Consider the following 22,800-nt stretch of genomic DNA (forward strand, 5'->3'; position numbering starts at 1 on the left):
CTGGTTCCTGGGAGTGAGTCACATGGATCCCTCAGGCTCAAATGGCATATGATACGACAGACATGTCACACAAGAAGGAGAGGGGCTACTCAGAATCAAACACACACTACTATTAGAAATTAGATCAAATTAGAAATCTGATCTAGTAACTAGCCTCCTTGGCCCAACACGCATTAGTAGAGTACACATTACTGCCACTATATGGATATAAATAGGCTATATATACACACACATAAGCAAATATCATTGTTCAATAAATATAGGCCACGATGAATTACTGCCTTGTTTGAGCCCTGATAAAAAGCCAGCTGCTGCTCTCCAACATTATGAGATGCTTTCCTTGCTGTCCTGTCATGACTCATGATTGCTGAGTGGGACATTAGTGGGTCTCTTCCTAGTATCCAGCGCGGTGTGAGCGGGCCATACCTCTCTGCATTGGCTCTGGACTGAGTTTAGCATCATGGGAACCGCTGATAGGCAGCCGGGGTCCCGAGAGGTCACACAGGAGTTCAGCTGAGTTAAGCCGGCCGACAGGGTGCCCTGTCAGTCAATGCAAAGGGAACCCAACGCAGGGACTGACCTGAGAGGGATTGTGTTTGTGGAAGACCGGGAAGTGTAGACTGGGTGGTCTCCACACTCACTCACCCCAGGGTGTCAAAATATAGACAGATGAGGATTCTGCCTTTTGCCTGTGCAAGGTTATGTCATTCAGTTTATCTCTGACTGAGATAACAGAGCCACCTGGTGGTCACACGGGCAGCTGCATCTCACCAGAAACAATCCATGAAGTGAACAAACATATAACAGCTAGGGCTGTCAATTCATTAAAACATTTTTTATCGCAATTATCGCATGATTGTCCATAGTTAATCGGGATTAAGCACAAATTAATCACACATTTTTTTTAGCAGTTCAAAATGTACCTTAAAGGGAGATTTGTCAAGTATTTAATACTCTTATCAACATAGGAGTGGGCAAATATGCTGCTTTATGCAAATGTATGTATATATTTATTAGTGGAATTCAATTAACAACACAAAACAATGACACATATTGTAGGTATATCTACTTTTGAGGTACTTGTACTTTAGTTGAGTATTTCCATTCTATGCTACTTCTACTCCACTACATCTTAGAGGCAAATATTGTACTTCTTACTCCACTACATTTATTTGATAACGTTATTACTAGTTATTTTTTAGATATTAATTAATAAATGATGATGTATTATTACCCAGCAGTACAGTAATTTCAATTAGTTCCACCTTTACCAGCTGCAACATTAAAGCGATCAACACATTAATGCATAAATAATTATAATCCAGTAATATAATATATATTATTCTGAAATGAGCCATTCTGTATAATGAGTGCTTTTAATTTGGGTACTTTAACAATATTTTTATGCTAATACTTTTGTATTTTTACTTGAGTAAAATTGTGAATTCAGGACTTTTACTTGTAACGGACTATTTTTACACTGTAGTATTGATACTTTTACTTTAAGTAAAACATCTGAGTACTTCTTCCACCACTGCAGGTGGATGTATTTCTATGCATATAGCACCAGCATAGTCTGAAAGTTCTTATTAGTGTCTTTTCTTAAAAAGGCATTCTGCAAAATGTAGGAAATCCCAGTAACCATCCGACTGGTTTCTGACGCAGACACTCACACAGGTAAAGGTCTTCACACAGGTAAAGGTAAAGCAGGTGGGTGGGACATGGGCATGACTTTATGGTGAGTAGTGTCTGTGTGGAGGATCACAAGCTGCAGTGATGGCCCAGGTAAAGGTAGTAGGAGACGCAGCGAGGAGCCACCAGGACTGTGCAGAGGTTTACTCTGACATGGCTACTGTCAGCTCCAGTGCAGGTGAGTCAAAAAAAACACTTTATATAAAAAAATATGTTAGTGTGTTTATTATTATTATTATCAGTCCATCATGTCTTCCATCAATGATGGTGCTTCCTCTGCAACACGGCAACAGAGAGCAATAAAATGCTTCTTTCTTGCCATATTTTGCACGTTTTCAGTAATATTTGTTGTGAATTCTTTAATTTAATTTGAATTCTCTCAGTTAATGAGAGTTATAGCGTTGCATGATGGTCTAAAAGCTGTTTACGAGGGAGTTTAGAGCTGTGGTTCTCAACCGTTTTTTGTGTCAAGGTACCCTAAATTGATTTGATTTGATAAGTTTTCACTTCAGGGACCTCCATCTGAAAATATTTTGGTATAGTTAGATGTGATTAAGACCAGAATTATATAGCTGTCAACTACAGTTGAGGAAATGAAACCTATGATCAGAATAGTCACTCTTACTCATATCGGGCTCACTTCTACACTGAATTAAATAGTGAAAATAAACCATTCACCATTTTTCTGAGGGACCCCTGGAACTCCCTCAAGGACCCCTGGGGGTCCCCGGACCACTGCTTGAGTACCACTGATTTAGAGGACTTTAAAACTTGGAATTTCTTTTACATTTAAAAATTGTTCAATTCAACAATGTCAGTTTTGACATTGAATACCAGAACAAAATGTTGTTTTGATGCTGCTTTAAAATCAAACTTTTTGCTCTTAAAATACTTTAATTCCTGTTGGTCAGATCCTGATAGTGTAGTAGTTGCCAAGTTGCAAATTTGCGATATAAAATGTTTAATTTGATAACAGAATTAGTATAGTTTTGTAATACGTTATCCAATTAAACTGTATGAATATGTATCCAGATTTGGTACAAAACAATTAAGAGAATGAAAATCTTTGTGAGTAAGATTACAAGTTTAATAGAAATCATCAAATCAGCCTCTTCTCTAACCCCCGTGATGTGAACAGACAAGGTCAGCTCAGCGCACCAATTTGTCAGATTAGTCACTTTGTGGTAATAATCCTCCAGTTTCTGGTATCTTTTTCTCACGAGCTCGTCTTTGGCAGCTAAAGCTCCGAGGCTCTCGGGTTGCCGGGTGGCAGTGGGAACCATAAAGTCAGTGTAATCCCCCTTTTTTGAGAGAGTCATCGGTGAAATGGGCCCTCACAAAGTTCAGGCCACTTTTTTTTGTATCACGCCAAGTAACTCAAGAAACAGGAGCTGGAGAAAAGTCTTTTCAGCGTCCACGTAAAGCCTCAAACTCTTTTTCTTCCTCCTGAAAACAGATATAGGGGCGTCGGTGAGGAAGGGGTCACTGTGCGAGACCTCCATGGGTGTCGGCCTCGGCAGGCGGAGCAGGGCCTATCCGTCCCCAGCCAGGAGGCGACACCGCACCACCTTCAGCCACAAGCAGCTGGAGCAGCTGGAAGTGGCCTTTGGACAGAACCAGTATCCGGACATCTACTACAGAGAGGAGCTGGCTCGCATCACCAAGCTCAACGAGGCTCGCATACAGGTGGGACATTATGATTCTCCCATAACTTTCTGACAGTCATGATTTGCCAGCCTGTTCTCATTCCCAGGGCGTCAAATACAGACGCTTCGTCGCGCCCCTCGCCGTCTGATACCGACGCACATGGCAAAAATGTAGTGTCTGTATGAGACGCACTGAGCTTTCAAGTAACTAGGATGTAAACCCATCTGCGTCAATATTAAACGCTCAGAGAAAGTGGTCTCTAACCTGTCCTCTAACATGTCCTTGTCTCTAACCTGTCCTCTAACATGTCTTTGTCTCTAACATGTCCTTGTCTCTAACATGTCTTTGTCTGTAACCTGTCCTCTAACATGTCTTTGTCTCTAACATGTCCTTGTCTCTAATCTGTCCTCTAACATGTCCTTGTCTCTAACATGTCCTTGTCTCAACAGGTTTGGTTTCAGAACAGAAGAGCCAAACAGCGGAAGCAGGAGCGAGCCTCACAGAAAGCTCTCCCAGTGGGTGTGATGTCCGGCCACCGGGCGCTGCTGGGAGCCATGCACGTCCAGCCGTCCAGCATGTCTCGGCAGTACTACACCCAGCCCCTGGCTCACATCCCCCGCCTCCCCCCCATGCTGTCCTCTGGGGCATACGCCCGCCACCCGGGCCCCGTGGGCCAGTTTCCCTGCCCTGGCGTCCCACCACAGCCAGCCGGTCAGCGGCAGCATGAGGACTGGTACGGCCCGCTGAGGACCAACCTCACCTCGCCCATGTTCTCACTGGCCTCCATGCAGCCGCTGGACCCGGCCTCGCACTGGAGCTAAGAAGTAACAGAGGCCAATAGTACATTAAAATGATTCTTAATATCTATTCAGCTGCAGAAAATTTTAGTGAGTTTTGAATCTACACTCAAATGTTCAGTATTTCACAGGTGTTTAAATTGTTGCTGAATATCATTTCACAAGATCACAAATCTTATTGATCCTTATTCAAACCTCCACACATGTATTAAAATATACTTTAAGGGGAGACACTACAGGAAAATAGTGTAAAAATGTTAAACTAATAGATATCACCATGAACCATCCCTAGTTGATTACTCACATTAAGACAATTCTTTTTTTAATTTTGTTTAAATATGTAAATGAGGCATTATCTAGTGCTACATTTGGGTGAATTTAGGAGAAATCTACAGATAAATAGACAAAGAAGTCAAATAAACGACTAAATGTGTGTTTTGAATGTTTTCTTTCCACTAGTCTGAAAGAAGATAAGTTATGGAGGCAAAATGGCACAAAATCTTAAAATTGACCAGTGTATGAAAAACAATGTTTTTGACTTAAATTACCTTCAGTATCGTTCTCCTCAACATCCACTGTTAATACCAATAGTGAGAGCTCTGTGGGTCGGTGTTACACGTCAGTGGAACTATGCACACACATTTTCTTCACTGCAATTTAAAGCAAATGTTTTGTTTTTTATCTGCTGCATGTGTACTGTGCACCATCCTACATATTTAATGTTAATCTACACAATCTCTTTAGCAATTTATAGTACTGTACATGAAACGTGATTATCTAAAAACCTTTTTTAGTACATAAATAAATAAAGATTTAAAATCTGTTTTCCCCCCGAATGCCTTTTAAACAGGATTTCATGAATGCAACACAATCCATTTAAAAAATACATCACAAGTCAAAGTCTGTAGATTACAGTTTTTAATATTTCACATTCCAGAGACAACACAGTTGCATCTGTTATGCTTTCTTTTTTTTTTTTAAATATAATCAACAACCTGAACTGATTGAAGGATCAATACTGGATGGCAAAAATATAGAATTCATCCATCCATCATACGCAGATGGATTCAACACACACACACACACACACAGACCTGACATGTTTCATCTGTTTTAAAGGCAGCGAATGATTTGAAGCAAACATGTGTTGAGTTTATAACAAGTGCTTTTACTGGAAACCAACAAAGCTTTTTAAACAACTGCAGCAGCATCAACCAGTGTGCTTCAAGTCTAGCTTATACAGTGATAAAGAACCAGCAGCATGACGCTGCTTTCAGAGATGTTCCGATACCATTTTTTCCTTCCCGATACCGATTCTGATACCTGAACTTGTTAATTATTATTTTTATTTAACAGCTGTTTTCTACTGACCATGTATGGATAGTGGACGGTATAGTTGCCAGTGGCAGCCATGATACAACCAGGGCGACGGCACAGTGAGGGCTGCTGTTTTGGAGCGGCGAAGAAGATTTGATTTCCGGTTAAACAAGTTGATTTTTTTCTGGGTTAATAAATGATGGTATCGGATCAAGCCCCCAGGAAGAGCGCCAGGCTTTGATGTAAATTATCGTAGTGGCCAAACGGCGGTACTACAACTTCTGTGTCCGTCACGTGATGCTATTGGGCCCAAAAAGACTTTTTCCCATAGACTTAAATTGGGAAAGACACGTCCATAAATCAGCATACATTTTTTTTCTAGTTAAATCAACTTCCAAGTTTGCACACTTGAAAAGCCCTTATTTAAATCATTAGGTCCTAAAGGTTTACCTAAAGGTAAAATGCGTTAATAGCAGAATCCAGAGTTATTTTCCTTCCTCCATTCATGTGAATGAAGAAGTGGAGTAAGAGAAAATGCTACTGCGCCTGCTCTATGGGCCCAATGGATGCGGAAGATCGCCGGATGATCTGGGTACTTTATCACTTGGCAGTCGAGCCATTTTTGGCTTAGTGCACCACTGAGCAACTCTCAATACATCCATGTATCAGATTGGTGCATAGACTGGTGTACTCGCCGATACCCGACCCCGAATTTTGGGCAGTATCGGACACATTTCCGATACTGGTATCGGAACAACTCTAGCTGCTTTACATTCACTCTATGACGTTAGATTTATGTCAAGTAGCAGCTGGCTCACAGACTACAGTGAAGGTGATTGGCTCATATAATTGCGGTAAACTTCACGAAAACAACAGCAAATACAACCTCAGGAAGAAACTGATGTACCACTACTGTATGCTGCATGGAGTCTCCGCTGTAACATTCAATATTGTGTTGTTCTGCCTGTGACCTCAAAAATAAACTCATCAGTTCAGCAAGGTTTACTACTCTCTCTACACACACATACACACACACACACACACACACACACACACACACTACATCAGGCTGCTGCACAATCTGAGCAAGTCAAGGCCACTTTGCCAAAGTCATGAGAACGACCCGTTCGCCTAATCACAAATGAAATGGATTCACAGAAGGAATCATTTGGTCCACCACGTTGAGTATCACACAGCGACAGTGTGTTATTAATAATGAGTGTGTGTCTGCTTGAGTCCAGTGTGCACGCCGCACAGGGTGAAACCAGTTTCACATGGAAACTGTGGATGACATCCTGTTTAGATGCTCGTGGGCCACCAGAGTGAATGAAGTGTAGCACCACTAAAAGAAGAACTACAGAGCTCCTGTACATAGTAAAAGGGCCAATTCACCCAAAATTACAAAAAAAACATATATTCTCACTGTGTTTCTTAGTGATATTTGGTAAACTGACCCTTTAAAATAAAAAAAGGCATGATTTCAAGGAACCTACAAAAGCAGAAGGTGTAGAAATGCCACTCCAAGTGTCAGCACACACCAGAGTCCAACTAAAAAACAGGCCGTTTTGTTTTCCTCCTGTTTTATTGCTTATTAAATTACTGATATAACCAGTTTTTCTGCTACCAGCTTGGACATCACATGAGAAAAAAGATGCATCACAAGCTTAGAAAGTACTAAAATTTCCCAAACTTCATAGATTCCCAGTAACCCTGATTGATCGCCTGTGAGAGAGAAAGCAAAGATTAAATTATGGTTTTCTAGACAGCTTGGCGGCTTCTCAGTTCACCTTCTCTTCTCTGCAGATTCCTTGTTGTTGTTGTTGTTGTTGTTGTTGTTGTGGACATGACAGATGACAGTGCTTAGGTGACATCTTACTCCAGTGATTTGGCAAACTCTGCATAATCTATATAACCGTCATTGTTTTTGTCATCGTCCCTCAGAACGTCGTCAATGAGAATGATAAGGTCCTCCTCTTTCATTGGCGTGCTGTTCTCTCCTCTCTCCTGAAGAACAAACAAGATAAAACTAGAATTACGGCCTTGTGCTTGTATGCCTCCGCCAACCAGTCAAGTTGCAAAATGTTTGTCCAAAATGTCATCACTTCTTCATTTTATCCTGTTAGACATTCGTGTGAAATTGTTATAATTAGAACATGAATTCTTGAGTTATGGCCAAAAACACCAAAATAGAATCAGTTCATCCTCGAGTCCAAGTGGGCGTTTGTGCCAAATATGAAGAAACTCTTCAAGGCCTTCCTGAGATATCACGGGATTGGGACTGACTTGAGGTCACAGTGACATTTGACCACCAAAATCTAATCAGATCATCCTTGATTCCAAGTGGACGTTGGAAAAATTGCCAAATTTGAAGAAATTCCTTCAAGGTGTTTCCAAGATATTGTGTTCATGAGAACGGACCACAGGGCCGGCTCTAGCCCTTTTGGTGCCCTAGGCGACATTCGGATTTGAAGCCCCCCCCTCTAGGGTTAGGGTTCACACCGCAACGCTCATCAGACATCACAATGGTTTTAAGACAAAAATTAAGATTTTCATTTACATAAATAACTGTATTATTATAATATAAATAAACAACTGGTCCCTGATATTGTTGGCTTAAAAGCGTTTAGTCAGTTTGACTACAACGAGAGTTACAGGGGTGAAAAGTGTATTTCTTTCTTTATATATTATTAAAGCACAAAATGAGGAAGGGCACCAGTTTCCTAAATACATAAGTAAATACATACAATTTCATAATTAAATATATTTTAAAATAAGTTTAAAATAAATGCAAATATAAATTAATTAAAAGTTAATAAAAATAAATGGGAATTTAATAGAAGAGTAGACAGATAGGAGAAGTAATACAAAGATAAATATATAAGCAAATCAACACATAATATCAATTTATGTCACATTTTATCATTTAATTTATGCCTACATTTATTTTTAATATAATTTTTGGTTCATTTAATGGCATATTTATTTATTTAGTTATTCATCGAGTCATTTATTTATTTTTTGATTTTGTCAGTTTCCGTCCTCCATAACACAGGCCCACTCTTAATGAATGTCGTACTGCCGTCATTAAATTTTCCTTTGGGGTGAAGAAAGGTGTTTAGGAAACAATGTGAGACAATGTGGATCCAGCAAGTATTTGAAAAGGTATCTTGCTTCAGGCATTATGTTCACACCTAAGAGAACAAAAATAAATATATACACTCACACATATACACCTACCTCTCTGTGTACATGTGTGATCGCTGTGGCTAGCTCCAGCCCATCCAGCAGGTTGTTGCCATCGTAATCATGCATCTTGAAATAGTGCAGCTGGAGCTCCTGGGGTGACATTTCTTTCTCTGGCTGGTCTATCACTCCCTCTAAATGCTCCATGATGTGGCTGGAAAACACAAGATAAGTCAGATTGCGCAGAGTGTGTTCAAAGTTCACCATTCTGTGCAAATAAGTCCTGAATCGTGCATCTACAGTACTGGCAGAGAACATGTTTGAATGTGGAGATATCACTCACTCTTTGTCCTGGATCATGTTTTTGTCCAGGCGACCGTGACCGTGGCCGGATACCTGAGCTGCACTGGCTACGACCGGCGGGTGCTGCTGTGGATCCACCTGAGAGTGAACACTCAGCAGACAGCAGGACAGGAGGACGAGGAGCAGACCCCCACACTGCACACTACACCGGCCACTCCTCATTCTGCAGGGCAGACAGACAGACAGACACACAGACAGGCAAAGAGACAGACAGCAAGCTAATTTAGAGACACCTGTGCTGTATTCCATAAATCTAGGGTGGATATCATATTTTACATATATTTTTTATATACACTATATTTACATATTTGTTTCTACTTTTCATCATTCTGTTATCAGTTTTCCCTCACATGTTTCATTCATTTATATCACAGTGTTTCAACTAAATAAACCCCAATCAAAATAATCATGCTGTTTCCCCTTTTAACATCATGTTAGACCTACATTTTTTCTTATACTTTATTTAGAAAGTTCAAAACAGTAGTTACATAAAGTAGGCTATATGTTCAGATTTTTCATTAAAAAAAAATCAGTATATATATATATATATATATATATATATTTCACAGTACAATAATAATATAAAAATAAAATAAAGTAGGCTACATGTTTAGATTTTTAATTACAAAAAATTCTGTAAATATATTTCAAAGAAAAAATAATAATATAAAAATGACAAAGTAGGCTACATGTTCAGATTTTTCATTACAAAAAAAAATCAGTAAATTTATTTCACAGTACAAAAATAATATAAAAAATAAAGTAGGCTAAATATTCAGATTTTTCATTAAAAAAAAATCTGTATATATATATATATATATTTCACAGTACAATAATAATATAAAAATAAAGTAGGCTACATGTTTAGATTTTTCATTACAAAAAAAGCAGTAAATATATTTCACAGTACAAAAATAATATAAAAATAATATAAAAATGACATAAAGTAGGCTACATGAAATAAAGTAGGCTACATGACAAAGTAGGCTACATGTTTAGATTCTTCATTACAAAAACATCTTTAAATATTTTTCACAGTACAAAAATAATATAAAAAATAAATTAATTATACAACAAATAAAAGGTAAGTAAAGGAAAAGAGATTGAAAACAAAAAAACAAAAAAAACTGGGTCTGTTAAACAATTGGAATACATTTTAAATGTCTAAATAATAATAGTTTTTGCCAATTTTGTATGAGTTATGCTTTCAAATAAAGTCAAATAAAATCAGTATCTTTAAAAGTGTAAAGGAATTAAGTGAAGAGTGGAGTAGGTAGTCTCCATTCAGCCATATGTTAATGTTGTTAAGAGGTAAAGAGACTTTAATGTGATATTTAATTGCTCTGTAAATGTAAATAGCCCATGGAACTACATACTGTATGAACGGCGACGTCACATAACTACCATTACCTTAGTAACAGAGAAGTTAACGGTCACATTAACGTTACCTTAGTAACAGAGAAGTTAACGGTCACATTAAATGCTGTCTGTGATAAGATGTGTTAGCATGAAGCTTCATTTCAGGGCTTCGTTATTATACAATAACCTGTTTAACGCATAAACCATACAAGACGTTCAATTATATAACGACTTAAAAGCTCATTTTTAATACATACCTGAAAGATTAATGTATATCTTCAACTACACTCCGCGGTACAGTTATTGTTGTTTTAGTCGTTGACTGGCATCAATGAGCCTTTGAGGACCTAGGGGGTTTCCGTAGCTCCGCTTGGACACGACAGCTCATTCTGATTGGTCGACGTGATCAGAGCTCATTCTGATTGGTTGACGCGATCGGAGAGTAAACAACTGCAGCGAGAGGATTCACTGCACCAACATCCCAAAACATCCATATCCACTGAAATATTGCTAGACAGACTACATTGTTATTTTTAGCTGTCCACGACTAAATTACAATTGTATTGTACTCTGTATCGCTCCGTACATGTTCCAACATTATTTTTAAGGTTATAGCGAGTTTAAAAGAAGTATACTAACAGCACACTTGAATAAACTTCTTTTTGGTAAGGGTTACCAAAGTCTAAGTATACTTGCAGTATAAAAAACTATTAAACAGAGTACTTTAAAGTGTACTTTCATAAACTAAAGAGTGGGCCACAAGTATACAACTATTAAACTAACAGTATACCATACCACTTGTAGTGTAGTTCATAGTATAGTTGCAGTACAAAATACAACTTAGATGTAAACTAATTGTGTACTCAAAGTTTACTGTTCTTACACTTAAAGTACATTTAAAAGTACACTTTTATAAACTAAAAAGTGGGCCAATTTAATCTCAAGAAGTATTGAATTAGTACACTTATAAGTAAACCACTAGTACATTGATATTAGTTTACTTACTACATAAAGTATACTTCGGGGAAATATACTTGAACTTTACTTAAGTACTAAATAAACTTGAAGTATACTATTTTTTCGTAAGGGAAGTTGTTCAAATTCCACTTGTTTTTAGAAACATTTTCAGGAAGTTGTTTTCAGAGTAAGTGTCTCTTAGTTATAAGAAAAACCTTAAAGACTTTAAAGATTATTTTAGTTGATTTACAGGGGATTTGCAGGCCAATTGCAGATTTGTTCAACTGATTTGTAAAAAATTTGATTTTAAACAACAATAACTTTTTATTCTCGTAATATTACTTTTTTTCTCATAAAGTTATGACTTTATTCTCGTAATGTTACGACTTTTTTTCTCATAAAGTTATGACTTTATTCTCGTAATGTTACGACTTTTTTTCTCATAAAGTTATGACTTTATTTTCGTAACATTACGACTTTTTTCCCGTAAAGTTATGACTTTATTTTCGTAATATTAAGACTTTTATTCCCATAAAGTTATGACTTTATTTTCGTAATATTACGACTTTTTTCTCGTAAAGTTATGAATTTATTCTCGTAATGTTACGACTTTTTTTCTCGAAATCTCAGATTTTTTCCCCTCAATGTGGCTCCGTCGTAGAACTCTCACGTTGTAATTTGTGAGTACTAACACACTGGCACTTTCCAGGTGACAAACAAAGTATTTTACGACGTGACTTATCTTGACAGAGAAAGAAGCCTTTGTTGAGGTGACTCTGTCATGACGTCAGGCAGTCGCTCAGCTGTCAGATCTACAGACAGCAGCACGTTGTGTTTACTGAGTTTACTGAGAGGAAGGAGAGGAGCGTCTATTTGTGTCAACCAAATGTCAAGTTTCCAGAGAGAAAATGAAGCTGCTAAATCCCTGTTCAGGAGATTTGAGGTTTTTTTAAATGTCATAAAGTAGCTGATAGAGACCCTCAGTAGTCAGTGACCCCTCGTGTTCCCTTATGTTTACACCCTGTGCTGTGGATGTTAGGACAATATTCAACTGCTGGTGGATTCATGTGAATTTTTATCCTTTATCCCTCAACATGTTCACAGCTTTTCCCCCCTTTTAATGTGCAAAATTAGTTGTCTCTGTTTGCACAACCTTGATAAGTGCAATTACATGTCACAGTGCAGTGCAATAGCTGACAGCTGTATTGTTTTGTAACCGAGCCAGGAGGTTATAGCAGCAACCAGCCTGCCAATGCTGCTGCAGATCAGGGGGGCAATAAGCCAAGCAATTACAAATTGATTTTTCCAATGAACTCATTTATGAAATGAACACTATTTAAAGATAAACAGCACCATATATATGCATGCATGCATCCTAGTCTCTTCTGGGTTTCCACTCTTTGCTGCAGAAGAGTCATCATATAAGCTCTACTTGATCCAGTTAAAGTGTTAACTTTAGAGAAGAGATTAAGGACGTGGCTTGTTTAGAGGACTTCCCTTTTGAACACCAGCTACAGATCAAGCCCTCTCAAAATGCCACATACATTTCAAGAAATAAACCTTTACTGAGAGGAGTCACTAATGCATTGCCAAATGCTAGGCAAGATGATTTATGCATAATAGAAGGTATTGTAATAAGTATGTAAAGTGCTGCAATATGAAAACGTTTTTGAATATTGCAGAGATTTCTTTGTTAAATGAAGACCAATGCCTACTATTTTTTTTGCAAATGCATTAATTAGTTCCTATAATAACAATAACATCCTAACAATTAAACTTATTCTTATTAAACAAATGGAAAACAAATACAAAGCATAATATCATACAAAACACATTAAAATCAAGTGTTTGAAGCCAACGTTAAAGTGAAAATATTCAGAAACACAGACAGCTCCCAATTGACTCTGCTTCTAGGTCTTTCATTAATGTTTTAAATTCATCAAAAGTAATCAGATTTCCCAGTTTCAACTTAGTTTGCAGTGTATTCCAGGAAAAGGGAGCAGAATAGCTAAAAGTATGCTGCAAGATGACTGAAGAATTATGGAAAAAGTTTTTGAATATTGCAGAGATTTATTTGTTAAATGAAGACCAATGCCTACAAATTAATTAATTAGTTCCTATAATAAAAATAACCTAACAATTAAACATATTCCCACATTTGTGCCTGTAGCAACCCACACTACTCCTCCTCCTCCTCCTTTCTATTAGATTATGATTTATGCATAACAGTAGGTATTGTAATAAGTATGTAAAGTGCTGCAAGAAGAAGTATGGAAAAAGTTTTTGAATATTGCAGAGATTTCTTTGTTAATTATTATATTATAATTATTATTTGTCATATGGATTTAAAAGTACAGTGAAATGCAATGAAATGCTTTTTACCCTGGCTCTCTCTCAACCCTTAAAATCTATAAATAGTACAGTTGATAAATACTACAATAAATAATAAAAGTTAATTATTAATTAGTTCCTATAATAACATCCTAACAATTAAACATATTCCCACATGTGTGCCTGTGGTAACCCACACCCCTCTCCTCCTCTTCCTCCTCCTCCTCCTGCTCTGCACTCAAAGATTACACATGTATTTCTCCTACCAGTCCGCAGTTACTCCCATCGTGTCCGGTGAGTTCAGTCACCACCACCGGGACCGAGCAGCCATGGCCTCCCGGGTGTCCTTCACTCAGGTCCGGCTGGAAGCGGAGCTGGAGCGCTACCGGGCCGAGTGCCAGTGGGACAAGATGCCGATGATCATCGACCAGATGAAGGTGGCGAGGATCCACGAGGACGGTGAGTGGACTGCTGCAGACACACACACACACACACACACACACACACACACACACGCACACACCTGGAGGGTTTGAAGTTCAGGTGTCGCTCCCTGGCTGTTTCTACTACTCCCTGATCTGCACACTGCAAAAAATAACTACAGAGGAAAAGTCATATAGGATGTCATGATCAGGTTGGGTATGATAAGTGATTAGTGCCAACCCTTCAAGTTTATTTTATGAAGTAAAGTAAAGTTCAAGTATATATTTACCAAGTATACTTTAAGTATAATAATATCAATGTACTAGTAGTACCGCTTTAATACTTTTCGGCACAAAATTGGCCCACTTTTTAAAGAAATACAAATATAAGCCAAGTATACTTAGACTTTTCTATATACTTGTCAGTATGTAAGTATACTTTTGTTAAGTATATCTTTGATAAGTACATAAAAAGTAAATTGAAAGTACAGTATACTCTCTTATTTTTAAGTTTAAAAGAAGTATACTAACAGCACACAAGTATAATAAAAGCTCTTAAACGGAGTACTTTAGAGTGTATTTTCATGAACTAAAAGAGTGGGCTACAAGTACAAAGTTTACTGTTCTTACACTTAAAAGTACACTTTTATAAACTAAAAAGTGGGCCAATTTAGTCTCAAGATGTATTGAATTAGTACACTTACAAGTATACTTTATATAGTAAATATACTAATATGAATGTACTAGTAGTATAAGTGTGCCGCTTTAATACTTTTTGGCACAAAATTGCCCCACTTTTTAAAGATTAAAGATTAAATACAAATATAAGACAAGTATACTTAGACTTTTCTATATACTTGTCAGTATGTAAGTGTACTTTTGTTACGTATATCTCTGATAAGTACATAAAAAGTAACTGAAAGTATACTCTCTTATTTTAAGTTTAAAAGAAGTATACTAACAGCACACTTAAATAAACTTCTACTACTTTAAAGTGTACTTTCATAAACTAAAGAGTGGGCTACAAGTATACAGTATAATTATTAAACTAACAGTATACCATACCACTTGTAGTGTAGTTCATAGTACAAATGCAGTACAAAATAAAACTTGTGTACTTCAAAGTATACTTTTATAAACTAAAAAGTGAGCCAATTTAGTTTCAAGAAATATTGAATTAGACTTACAAGTATACCAATAGTACATTGAAATTAGTATACTTAGTACATAAAGTATACTTTGGGGAAATATACTTGAACTTTCTTCTTCTTTCTTAGTCCTCTTGGCCCCCTTGGGAGCATAGGGCGTCCACCATGGATCTCCACCTCACTCTCTTCTGTGCAGTGGTCTTTGCTTCTTGCCAGGAGGTCCCGATCTTGTTTACCTCGTCAAGCATAGACCGTCTCCAGTTGTTTTTTGGTCTCCCTGGCTTCCTCTTTCCTTGTGGGTTGTAGTCCAGAGATTGTCTTGTTATGTTTGTTTCTTGTTTTCTGAGTGTATGCCCGATCCATCTCCACTTTCTCCTTTTGATTTCTTTGTTGATTCGCTCCTGGTTTGTTTGTTTCCACAGGTCTGTATTTGTAATTTTTCTGGGCCACCATATCCTCAGTGTGTATCGGAGGCAGTTGTTGATGAACACTTGCAATTTGTTGGTGATTGTGTTTGTGGTTTTCCAGGTTTCACAGCCATAGAGAAGGACAGATTTTACATTTGAGTTGAAAATTCGGATTTTTGTGTTTTTGGAGAGCTGGGAAGAGAGCCATACTTGAACTTTACTTAAGTACAAAATAAACTTGAAGTATACTACTTTTTGGTAAGGGAAGTCGTTCAAATTCCATTTGTTTTCAGGGAAGTTGTTTCCAGAGTGTCTTAGTTGTAAGAAAAATCTTACAGACTTTAAGATAATTTTAGTTGATTTACAGCCCAATTGCAGATTTGTTCAACTGATTTGTAAAAAGTTTGATTTTAAGACTCAAGACTTAATATTTTCAAGAAGTAAAAATCTAAAGTGTTTGTTGAGGACGTAGAAGACTTGAAATTTGACTTGCAAAAAAATTACATCTTTGCTTTTTAGTACATGAAAGTATACTTTGTATACTTTAACTTATAGTACTTAGCTAATGATTTATTTATTACATAACGAGATTTGCTCCTTTTGCTATTTGACTTGATGATTCATGATGAGATTAAAAAAATAAATAATAAAGTATTGTTCTTGCACGCCTCCAAGGTGAACGGATAATCCAAAAACTTGAATAATTGAAGTAAATTCATATCAAAATATCCTTTTAAAAACTCTCACACACTTTAATAGGCCACTCTATCAAAAAGTAAGCACAACTACAAGCCAAATATTATTTTCCGTATTATATATACTGTAAATATATATACAGTATACAGTGTATATAGTTTTGCAGTGCATGGGTGGGTGTACTTGTACAAAAGTTGGACTTTGGACTCTCAACAGGATAGAGTGGTTAGAGGTTTTCTCAGTAAAGTTATTCCACAAATAATAATAATAAGTTGCTTATATCTGTCCTATGAGACGTTGCTTATATCTGTCCTACTGCATGAGACCAGGGTCAGAGAGGGGTTGCTGGATGGCTCCAACAATAAAATGTCAATCCCTGGAAGTTTACAGTATACACACACTGAAAGTAAAACATCATCAAAGGTGTATTGTATGGCCCTGGGCATTGTTAACACCCCTCATACAGGATAGAGCTGCTACCACCGTGATATATATTACACAAAACAAGACTTTCACTCCCTGCCTTTACCCTTGAAATAATTCCATGTGCCCAAAGAAATGCAAACACACTTGCCTCATAAAGCGTTACTTTGCTAAGTCGCTAATGCACCTGCTGCCTCCACCTCTCATCTCAGCAGAGTAAATATGGGTTCAGGTGACTCCGACTGTTATTGTGCCCATAACTGGCCGATAGTGCCGACCAGCAGTTTCTCCCTGCCTGCACATGCACTGAAGTGTTAAACTCAATGTGGTATTACTGTGTGCACGCATGGTTCACATTAGCTGATCCGACAAATGGGTGTGCACAGAAGGCATGGTGCACTCATGGCAGTGTAATAAGGAATTCAACTTAGGTTGGGTCCACCCTATTGTAAAACAGTAAAAAGCAGTGGTGCATTGTTCAGTCTTTAGTTGTTTGAAGTATTATACTTTAGATAATTACTTTAATAAGTTAGGTGATGTAGTGATTAGGATGTGATAATTTGATGTCAGTCAAAACTCAAAAAGCAAAATTTGCTATTTAAATCTGATGTTGTGCACCACTAGTCAACAATCTCACGAGGAGAAATTAAATGTCATTTATGGCAAATTCACAGCGGTTGCTACCATTTATGATTCTGAGGTCATACAAGTCAGTTTTCTGTATTTATTCTGGGAATTTGTGGGGTTTAAGAAACCTGTAGGGAATTACATTCTACCATTAAAACACTTGGTGGCTACTTTATAGGGTGCAGTATTTTTAGACTCAGTGCATTTAAGGTACCCTGCGGAGTTTTCTTGTAAACCAATAAATGGTTGGTTTCGATGTTTCTTGTATTGCCGGTGTCCTTAAGGTCTAATAAACATGTAGTATAAGTTTTTTTCCTCATAAAACATTCTTAAAGACGATTTTTTTCGGAGTTTTAAAGCTCCGGTGTTTACTTCTGTGTTTGCTAGCTAGCAATCTTCTTCTTCGTACGTACGTTTCTTCACACATTACTACCAGACTGTAGCTAGTTGTGTTTTGGTTTAAGGGCATTTCATTTGTGCAAAAACTTTTTTTTGATCACTTGGGGTTAAACAGCACTGACGTCGATACAGTTAACGTGTTAGCAAAAAGTTGCTAATTTACACACACAGCAGTTGCAGAGCATTCATTTGGAATCATGTTTGTGAATGTAAGTCCAAAATTCACTCTCTTTTTACCTCTGTTTTGGTCTCCACCAACTCCTGAGGGAAATATCTGACTCTTGCTCTACTATGTTCACCAACTAGTCCCTAACTTAGTCTGTCTGCAGTTTGATCCTAGTTGCTACAACAATGCATCACAAAATGACTCCTGGAAAACAGCATCACGGATGAAGACGATTAACCGATTAATTGTCAACTATTAAATTAATCACCTATTTTATTAATTTATTAAACAGTTTGAGCAATTTCTTAAGAACAAAATTCTCTGATTCCAGCTTCTTAAATGTGAATATTTTCTGTTTTCTTTCCTCCTCTATGACAGTTAACTGAATATCTTTGAGTTGTGGACAAAACAAGACATTTGAGGACGTCATCTTGAGTTTTTTAAGAAACACCGATTGACCATTTTTCACCATTTGCTGACATTTTATAGACCAAACAACTTAATAAAATAATCCACAGATTAATCAACATGAAAATGATCGTTAGTTGCAGCCCTAACTTTGTCTCAAACTGTCCAACAACACTGTTACCTTTTGGTTACTCATTGCAACACCGACTTTTTACAAAGTCTATGGGCTCCAACTTGTGTGAAATCATTAAAAGGCTGTTATGGGCTGAGACACGTCCTGCTGTTTATCCCTCACCTTCCCTTCACTGATAGCTTTAGCCTTGGCCGTGCTGATAAAACTAACTGGCAAATATGTCAAGTATATCAGGACATAAACACAGCTCGCAGAGGTTGGCGCCAGTACAAACACACATAGAATGAAAAAGCTAAACAGGAAGGCTTTAATCGAGTGAGTGTGTACACAAAAACGGAGGTCTACTGGACTCTGAAGGTGCAGTCAGGACAGAGCTGGTTTACTGTTTGAGTAAACTTTAATATCTTCAGTGTAGGTGGAGCGCTTAAGATTACAATGTTTAAGCTATTTAAGGAAGGTATGAGGGAAATGGAAACTGTAGCTTCTAAATAGGCTTCAGGGTATATTTGAACTCCTCTCCCGGAGCTGGTGGGAAATGTTGTTTTTAATGGACTGAGTGAGGTTTGTTTTGGCTACACAAACAAATGACCTGCGACCCTGAGCACAAACCTACTCCAACAAACTCAGTTTACTTTTGACTCTTTCAATCCCGCCCGCTAGATGACTACGGGATGCTGCTGATGGCCGAGGCGCTGTTGGAGGAGAGCCTGCAGGAAAACATGGACCTGTTACGGAGCTCCACACCTTTGATGGACAAGACCCAGCCCAAACTGTGCCGGGCCAAAGGTCACCTCAACGCCATCCTCAGCCGGGGCCGCCTCACAGTCAGTCTGATCTGGGTCATCCTATTCTTTAAAGAACAGGACGCCTTTTATACAAATATCCTCCTTTGTGTTATTGCCGAACCATTTATTTCCTCTCGTCCTCCAGCCCAGGTACTTAAACGAGGTTCTGCTGCTGATGGCCAAAGTGCACTATGTGCAGGGTCGCTACCGGGACGCCCAGGGAATGTGTGCCAGGGTGGGACTGGAGGAGCTGACACGGGAAGAGCAGCCGATCTACCACCTCCGCCTGCTGGCTGAAGCTTTTGTCATTAAAGGTACCTGACACCTCTGGATTGTTAGAGGGGAATTCCAGTTTTTTTTACAACTTGGGTTGCATTTTCAGAGTAATTTTTCATCATTATAATAAAAACACTGTACACCTCAAGTAGTTGCTGAGATTTGTAAACATGGTAAAAAAAAAGTCAAAAACACAAGCAGTCAGATGATCAATGGGATTATAAACAGGTTTGGAAGATAAAAGAGGGCAAAACATCCGTCACAGTTTATAGACAAACTTCCACATTCAGTTTGACCCACAATACTTAAACTTCTCCTGTTACTGCCGACATTTAAGATGCACTTTGATTCTTTTAGTTTAGATAGTCTACTGTAGCTGAACTGTCGACTTGTTTACAAGCTGTCTGATCGTCTCTGTTAAAGGAACAGTGTGTAACATTTCGGGGGATCTATTAGCAGAAATTGAATATAATATTCACAACTATGTTTACATTTAATCACCTGAAACTTAGAATTGTGTTTTCGTTAGCTTAGAATGAGCCCTTCATATCTACATAAGGAATGGGTCCTCTTCATGTTGCTCCGACATGTTTCTACAGTAGCCCAGAACAGACAAACCAAACACTGACTCTAGCGAGAGCCTATACTCCGACACGCTTGTGACACTGCAGTAACTGTGGTTACTCACGTTACTGCAGTCTTGGAAAGGGAGGTGTGAGCGGAGGGGCACTCAGTTGGTTGCAATCTGCAACCACACCACTAGATGCCGCCAAATTCTACACACACAACCCTTAAAGCTGCTCTAATCTGTATTTTTATATGCGATGGATCACACGACTACTTGTCTGTGAAAGGTAGTTCATAATGACGAACCCACGGAGATTTATCACCCAACTTTGCAGTTCCCCTCAGCTCTGTGGAGCTTCATAATGTCTTTTGTGGCAGTGGTGCTGACAGCTGTTTTCTCCAAATAACTTTGATAAATGAACTGTACACTGTATACCTGCTCAGCACCAAACAGCAGACAGAAATAATTAACGACTAGCGGGTAAATTAAGTGGAGCATTTAGTAGCTAAAGAGCCAGATATTTACCTCAGGAGTTGGTGGAGACCAAAAACAGAGCTAAAAGAATCCATATCTGCTCGATGTGCAAATAATACTAAAATAATAAAGGTGACAATAAGTCAGTGTTGTGTTTACAGCTTGTGTTCACTGCCCCCAAGTGGCCAAAAAGTCAGTTAATGCAGGTTTAAACAAGCCTGAATCATTTTAACTACATAAGTAATTATTTCTATAAACGGATGAGCTGCGACTGACTTTTACAACATATACGTAAGAGGGTGTTTTCTTCCTGCAAAAATGGAGCTCAGATGTTTAAAAGTTATTGAAATGAGAATCACAAAGTCAGAAGAACAAACAATGCCAGGTAAGGAGAGGGGGCAAAGTAGCAGTGACGGGAAGCAACAGGTTTCATCGGAAATTAAGTTTGAATTTAGTATAAACAACACCAGCAGGAATACAATGCAGGTTTCAAAATATTCAAACGTTGGCTTTGTTAATGTTTTATGAGGAAGATAATGTTTTTTTTATGCCTGAAGAGTATACAGTACATTCTGGTGAGGAACACTGAATGTGAAGATAAGCCGGAGCCTTGTGTTACCTCTCACTGGGATTTCAGACTATTTGGACATCCACTGTAGTGCTGCACAGTTTATATTTACAGCAGATCTCCTACCTGTCAGCCTGAGTCTTAACTGAGGCAGCAGCAATGAGGACTGGCGTGTTCCCTTGAAAAACACCACAGGCAAGACTGAACAGCTCCCTGAATATATTTCCTCGATGATCCCATTCCAAGTAATCCGTTTGCTAAGAGTTATCACAATGACCTTGTATGGGGTTTGGAATTGGAAGTGGAAGGGAAGCGGTCTGATGAAATCCAATCTGTGGAAATGAATGCAACACGGCTGTAAAACCTCAGCTTGATTGGACAGATAGTTGTCAGTAACCCTGTTTGGGTCTTAACCTCAACTTGTGGATGATGATGTGAAAGGGGAAATGTGGAAAATTTGATGCACAAAGACGACCTTTGTGTTTTTTCTCCTGAAGGTATTTAAAGAGATAGTTTGGATGTTTTGAAGTGGGGTTGTATGAGGTCGGCACGCCTCCACCTCCAGTTTGGAGAAACAGGCAGGACTCCGGGAGCAAAGCAATGTGCTGCTGTGGACAGGGACAGCAGCAAAACGTATTTTAGCCACCTAAAAGAAAGGCCCACCTAAAAAAAAATTAATATCAGTTAAAGTGTACGCTATATTTAGAATATTTTCACTGTTTTACCTTGCCGTCAGAAAGCCCTTTCCAACGGGGAACTGAAGCCATTGTATCCATCTATGCTCTCGCCAAAGCCACCAGACACTATTGAAAAAAAAGTAATTTTACCTCGCAGAACACGGGGGTTGCTGGTCTACCGCTGCCTCGATTGGTTAGTTTGTTTGTGTTATTGTCTGACTTTGGTGAATCCGAACTAACTAAAGTCACACAATAACACAAACAAACTAACTGATCGAGGCAGCGGTAGACCAGCAACTCCCATGTTCTGCGAAAATTACTGTTTTTATCAATGGAGTCTGGTGGCTTTGGCGAGAGCATCAACGGCTTCAGTTCCCCGTCAGAAACATAGACTGTATAGCTGTCTCACGGCAAGGTAAAGCGGCAAAGGTAATATCGCGTACACTTAAAGTTATATAGATTATTTATACTATTATTATTATACTGTAAGTTATATAGTTATATAGGTGGCTAAAATATGTTTTGCTGCCGGCCCCGTCCACAGCAGTACATTACTTTGGTCCTGTGCAGTAACTCCTGTCTGTTTCTCCAAACTGGGGGCGTGCAGACTGTCATCTACTGTAAGTAATACACTGACTATGAATAACTACCTCATACAACCCCACTTCCAAACACCCAAACTATCCCATTAAGTACATTAACACATAAGTAATAACATCTAAAAATATGGAATAGATTCGGAGTAAAGTAGCATCGTAAAGCCTTTCGGAGAACAGATTTAGTGCAACTGGCAGATTTCTATACAGATGCTGTTTTAAAAACCTGATAATTGTGAGTCATATGTCAAGGAAGCATTTACTGTTACTCACAGTCACAAATGCTCACAAGCTGTCTGACGTCTAAAATGTAGTTTTGTTATTTTTGGGGTCACTTTAGAAATGTTTTTTTTTTTTACCAGTCAGATACAATTTTAAATA

At 38.2% G+C, this 22,800-nt stretch overlaps 3 protein-coding genes across 6 annotated transcripts in view; 2 read left to right on the top strand and 1 right to left on the bottom strand.

The window, feature by feature from the left end:
• Window positions 1-1,776: 1,776 nt before the first annotated feature.
• On the top strand, window positions 1,777-4,160 carry prop1 (PROP paired-like homeobox 1). The gene is made up of 3 exons (XM_074646899.1): window positions 1,777-1,870; window positions 3,149-3,378; window positions 3,789-4,160. Exons 1-3 carry the CDS (start codon window positions 1,777-1,779, stop codon window positions 4,158-4,160), a joined length of 696 nt encoding a protein of 231 aa, XP_074503000.1.
• An 879-nt stretch (window positions 4,161-5,039) lies between these two features.
• On the bottom strand, window positions 5,040-14,040 carry mcfd2 (multiple coagulation factor deficiency 2, ER cargo receptor complex subunit). Of its 2 annotated transcripts, none has more exons than XM_074646902.1 (4): window positions 13,913-14,040; window positions 8,980-9,162; window positions 8,691-8,850; window positions 5,040-7,457 (listed from the first exon to the last, which is right to left on the bottom strand). In XM_074646902.1, the coding sequence occupies exons 2-4, from the start codon at window positions 9,159-9,161 to the stop codon at window positions 7,326-7,328; spliced, it is 474 nt and encodes a 157-aa protein (XP_074503003.1). In that variant the 5' UTR covers window position 9,162; window positions 13,913-14,040; the 3' UTR covers window positions 5,040-7,325. The 2 variants fall into 2 exon arrangements, with proteins under 2 accessions (XP_074503003.1, XP_074503002.1); XM_074646901.1 differs by lacking the exon at window positions 13,913-14,040 and adding an exon at window positions 10,616-10,758.
• Window positions 12,082-22,800, top strand: part of ttc7a (tetratricopeptide repeat domain 7A) — a 65,205-nt gene continuing 54,486 nt past the window's right edge. For 2 of the 3 annotated variants that reach the window (XM_074646895.1, XM_074646896.1), the window contains exons 1-4: window positions 12,082-12,258; window positions 13,916-14,105; window positions 19,136-19,299; window positions 19,406-19,574. In XM_074646895.1, the coding sequence (XP_074502996.1) occupies window positions 12,097-12,258; window positions 13,916-14,105; window positions 19,136-19,299; window positions 19,406-19,574 (685 nt within the window). In that variant the 5' untranslated portion in view covers window positions 12,082-12,096. Of the gene's footprint in view, window positions 12,259-13,915; window positions 14,106-19,135; window positions 19,300-19,405; window positions 19,575-22,800 lie in introns of those variants that run through there. The other variant, XM_074646897.1, reaches the window with a different exon arrangement.

Source organism: Sebastes fasciatus, chromosome 9, assembly GCF_043250625.1.
Source record: "Sebastes fasciatus isolate fSebFas1 chromosome 9, fSebFas1.pri, whole genome shotgun sequence".
Taxonomy (NCBI): domain Eukaryota; kingdom Metazoa; phylum Chordata; class Actinopteri; order Perciformes; family Sebastidae; genus Sebastes; species Sebastes fasciatus.